This window comes from Euphorbia lathyris, chromosome 7 (assembly GCF_963576675.1).
Source record: "Euphorbia lathyris chromosome 7, ddEupLath1.1, whole genome shotgun sequence".
NCBI lineage: Eukaryota > Viridiplantae > Streptophyta > Magnoliopsida > Malpighiales > Euphorbiaceae > Euphorbia > Euphorbia lathyris.
In genome coordinates, this window is record NC_088916.1 from 70,780,239 (window position 1) to 70,784,848 (window position 4,610).

Below are 4,610 nucleotides of genomic sequence, written 5' to 3' on the forward strand. Positions count from 1 at the left end.
GAAAGAAAAGCATAAATTAAATAACATTGATGATTAATAACAAACTAAATAATTACACATTAATTAATAAAATCTATAGATAACTAACACAAGAAGCTAAAAGGGTAGGCTTGAACAGGTTATTATGAAAAGTAAGATCTAAAGAATGCATAAATTTGCAGTTTGGGCAACAAGGAGATGACTTGCAAAGCATCACCAATAAATGACATCTTTCACACACACTTGCTACCATTTCTTCTTCTTTTTCTTTATCTTCTTCCTCATTCTTGCTCTTTTCTTGTTCTTTAAAATTTGAAATGGAGCTTCCAAAATGGTGTTTGTTGATCCTCTGTGAATCACATGGCAAGTTTAATTCAAGTTCTAAGCTCATATGATGACTTTGTTGTGGCTCTTGTTTTCTGATTCTTGGATCTGTTGATGTTCTCTTCTTTGTTCTTGTATTGTAGAAGTGTATCTTCCCTGACTGCATATATTTGGAATTACAAATTTAATTATATTATATACTCGAAAATCCGAGAAAATTTCCATGCATATCACTTCATGAGAGATGGTAAAGTAACATTTCCACCTCATGTTTGCTTTTGCATATTAAAAATGAGAGTTTAAGTGTTTGGTTAGGAGCATCTAGATTAGATGAAGATGAAAGATAGAAAAAAAATAAGATGAAAGACCCTGAACAAAGAAGAAGACTCGGATAAAGGTAAGAAAGGAAGAGTACTGGGATCAAGATCCCAATACTTTTCCTTTCTTCAGGACCTTTATCGAGTCTTCTTCCTTTCTTTTATATTTCATTTTCATCTAATTCACTCTTCAATTTCTCTTTTTATACATAAAAAATAGCTTTTTACACAAACAAAGAATATCTATTTTTTCAACATCAACGACAAACAGTAAACTCTGATAACAAACAAATATATTAACACCAATCATTTCCCTGTGTAAAATGATATATCATTCTTATAATTAAAAAGGTAAATTTTTACCATCCAAAGTATTATTGTTTTGAGAAGAATTGAACCTCCAAAGCCAAATTAACAAAACTTCAGAAGGTTAATCATGTCATTTTAAGTAAATCAGACTGTCTGAAACTACCATTTCAGAATTAGATTCTACTAGCCCGGAGGAGAATAGACTCAGTCGTAAAATGTTTCTTAAGAATCCTAAAATTGCAAAGAAAAACCGAGCCTTAAAAACGTACCTGAATATCGAGGCATCGTTGCCATTCGAAAGGGAGCGGAGTCTCGAGTTGTAGCTCGATTTCAAAGAAGGATTTTGTGGCTCCAACAACCTCAGGTGATCTGAACCTTTTTCTGAAAAGAGCTTCTTCACTTTGGAATGATTCAACGTCGTCGTTCCACTTTCTCTTATTATTATTATTTGATGAACCATCAAGATCAAGGGTGGTTTTAGTACCCTTGGGGGAATTTGATGGTTGAAGAGAAACCATGAATAAAATTCAAATATTCAAAGAAAGTCACAGTTTTCAGTTGTTTAGTTTAAATGGTGCTAGTAAGAAGAAATGTTTGTTTGTGGGTGCTTATATAGGGGGCTGGGGTGACGTGGATCATTAACTGCGACTGAGAATCTTATACGCCAATTTTGAAGGCCAAACCATTTTGCTTTTACATTGCATGACGTGCTATACAAGCCGGCTATTTAATCACTCCAACCTCATTTTGATAGGGATAACAATGGGTACGAGAATCCACATAGGGATGACAACGGATACGACTTACCAACCCATTTTGATATGGATGACAATGGATACGAGTTAATCTTCAATACATGAGCGGCTCTAACATTTTAGAGGCTGTAGACTGTTAGATTTTACACTCTGTTTTTTTACTAGTACATGGATTGAAAGATGTGACTTTGCAATAGGGTTTGAATTTGCAAATTAACTAAACCAGAAGTATTTTTTTTATTGAAACATTGACTCGCAAATTCTTTAATTATAAACTCTACAGACTAAAAATCCTTATTTGTATGTTTTTAAAGTGCGGGATCGGCAGGAGGTTTTCATCCGCTGGAAGCCGCCAGAGGTTGGATGGTTTAAATTAAACAGCGACGGTGCTAGCAAGGGGAATCCCGGATTGGCGTCAGCTGGAGGAGTGTTGCGGGATACTCATGCCTGTTGGGTTGCGGGTTTTGCAGTGAACCTGTGGGTGTGTTCGGCAGTCCTTGCTGAGCTGTGGGGCCTCTACTTTAGACTTCGGGTTGTTTGGGATAAAGAGTGTAGACGGGTGGTGGTTGAGTTAGATTCTAGAGTTGTGATCCAGTTGGTTCAGGATAATTGTGAATGAGTGTCGAAGTTTGTGTGCAAATGATTGGGAGATTCGGCTAGTGCATATGTACCATGAAGATAATTGCACAAGTATCTTTGACTAACTTCGCAAGACGTCTATCTTTGAGTTTTAACGAGTGTGAGGAGCCTTCTATAGGCATCTAGGATTATTGTGGGACGAATCCTAGTTTTCTGTTTTTTTTTTTGGGTTTATAGCCGTCCATTCTAAAAAAAGTGTGGGACTGAGTTTACAAATCATGCAAACTACAATTTTTTTTATTGTACTTTATATTTTGGATTGCGTTTGCAAATAACGCAAACTATATTTTTTTTTGTTTTACTATTTTGGATTGGACAAAGAAATGAAAAGTAACTATTTATTTTTAGCGTGTTTAGTTGTTGCTAATTTGAGTTATTTAGAATGTTTGAATTTGTTTGTTAAATTTTTAAAATTTTTGAAATATTTATTTATTTATGTTTAATTTATTTGATTTATTTTTATTAATTTTTTAATGGATATGTGTATTTATGGATACATGCAAATTAAATAAGGTGAGAATGAGATTTAAAAAGTATATTGAAACTTGTTGCTTCAAAAATGAAAAGAAATACATTTGACACTCTTAGTATGACATTGTTTGGTAAATAGGTTTTTTTTTTTTACTAAAATTCTACTATGGTCCCGGTTTATTGGACCTTGCCAATAGAAACGTGACAATTGTGCACTTTTTTTTCTTACACCAATCATCTCCCAATGAAGTAGCATGATTCTTTTTTTTTCATTGGTTGGGTCTATGTTGGGTCTATTGCACCCGGTCCACCGTAGAATCTCTAATCTAAGCAAAATCCTATAATACTCCAGAACTTAGAAGGTAAAGGCAATTTAGTTAAGGTTAATAAATACTAATTTGGTAGGACTTAATTAGAGGCGGTGAGAGAAAAGAAGAAGTATCATTAAATATGAATGGTTTAAAATTAAATGTGAATGTTTTTAAATACCTTCATCATCAATCGTCACTACTCCAACTTCTTCTCTTTTTTACATTATCAATCCACACTTATCTCTCTGCCAAAAAAATCCCAATGTTTCTGATATTTTTAAAATATCAGACTCCTGATTATGTTTAAATTAATTAAATTAATTAAATGTAAACATCTAATTCAGTCGTATAATCGTCACGCATTTCATACTTTTACCGTTCCGGTTCACGTAACATGTAAATTTGAAATGCGAATAAAATTAATAAGGCTAACTACCAAACTGAGAATATTTAAAAAGTGAGGATGATTTTTATTGAATGAAAAGTATAGAAACTAGTTATACTGGTATTACGTACTAGAATCTTAAAAGCTTTCGACTTCTCCCATCTATCTATCTGATATTAATTAAAGGAAAACCACATCTCATTTATTCAACCAATTCTCCAAACTATATATCTAACTTTTAAAGCTCCCAACACCCTTCTCTTCTAATTTAATGAATGGATAAACTTACACTTCTATGTTGCTCCACTATTTTGTATAACCAAAATAATAAAAAGGTGAGGTGAGAAACATAGTTGGTACTGATATTTTATGTACCCCAACGGGTGTTTATTAGAAGGGGTGTAGGTAGAGGTGGCAATTTTTGTGTTCGTATCATGTCAAATTTCGGATTAGTGTCAAAAACTTAAACACGAACACGACACGAAAACATTTTCGTGTCAAAAGCTCAAACCCAAACACGACCTGTTCTTGACACAAACAACCCGACATGACACGAGTTTTGTATAGAAATAGATAAACGTGTTAATTTGACACGATTCGACCTGCTGACATGAAAAAAACAACACGACACAACATGATTTTTCGCTTAAAATACCCAAACATTTTAACTCGACACGGTCCGACCTGCTAACACGACACGACATGCTAATATAACCTGGCATATTTGAAGAATCTAAACAAAAAAGGAATAAATCCTTAATAAATTAGCTTTTATATTTAAGTGAAACCCTAAATAAAACTAAGGGTAATTTTTGTAATTTCAACTTTTCGTGTCATTTTCGTATTTCTCGGGTTAACCTGAACACGACCCGAAATTTTTAGTGTCATTTTCGAGTTGACCTGAAAATGACACATTACCTACTAAGCTAAACACTAAGACTAAATGTTCGTGTCGTGTGTCTTTTTGCCACCTCTAGGTATAGGATATGGATAAAAAAACATGAAATAAGTTATCCGTGTTTATTTAGGATATAGGAGATAGGAGAGTAAGACATGGAAATAAATAACCCTAAATAAGCCTCTTATCCGACTAAAGTTATACCTAGAGGGAGTAATATAA

The 4,610-nt window shown here is 33.5% G+C and overlaps 1 protein-coding gene across 1 annotated transcript; it reads right to left on the reverse strand.

Moving 5' to 3' along the window:
- LOC136200634 (protein CURLY FLAG LEAF 1) lies at positions 1 to 1,508 on the reverse strand. Its single transcript, XM_065991045.1, has 2 exons — positions 1,199 to 1,508; positions 1 to 463 (listed from the first exon to the last, which is right to left on the reverse strand). The coding sequence occupies exons 1-2, from the start codon at positions 1,445 to 1,447 to the stop codon at positions 74 to 76; spliced, it is 639 nt and encodes a 212-aa protein (XP_065847117.1). The 5' UTR covers positions 1,448 to 1,508; the 3' UTR covers positions 1 to 73.
- Positions 1,509 to 4,610: the final 3,102 nt, after the last annotated feature.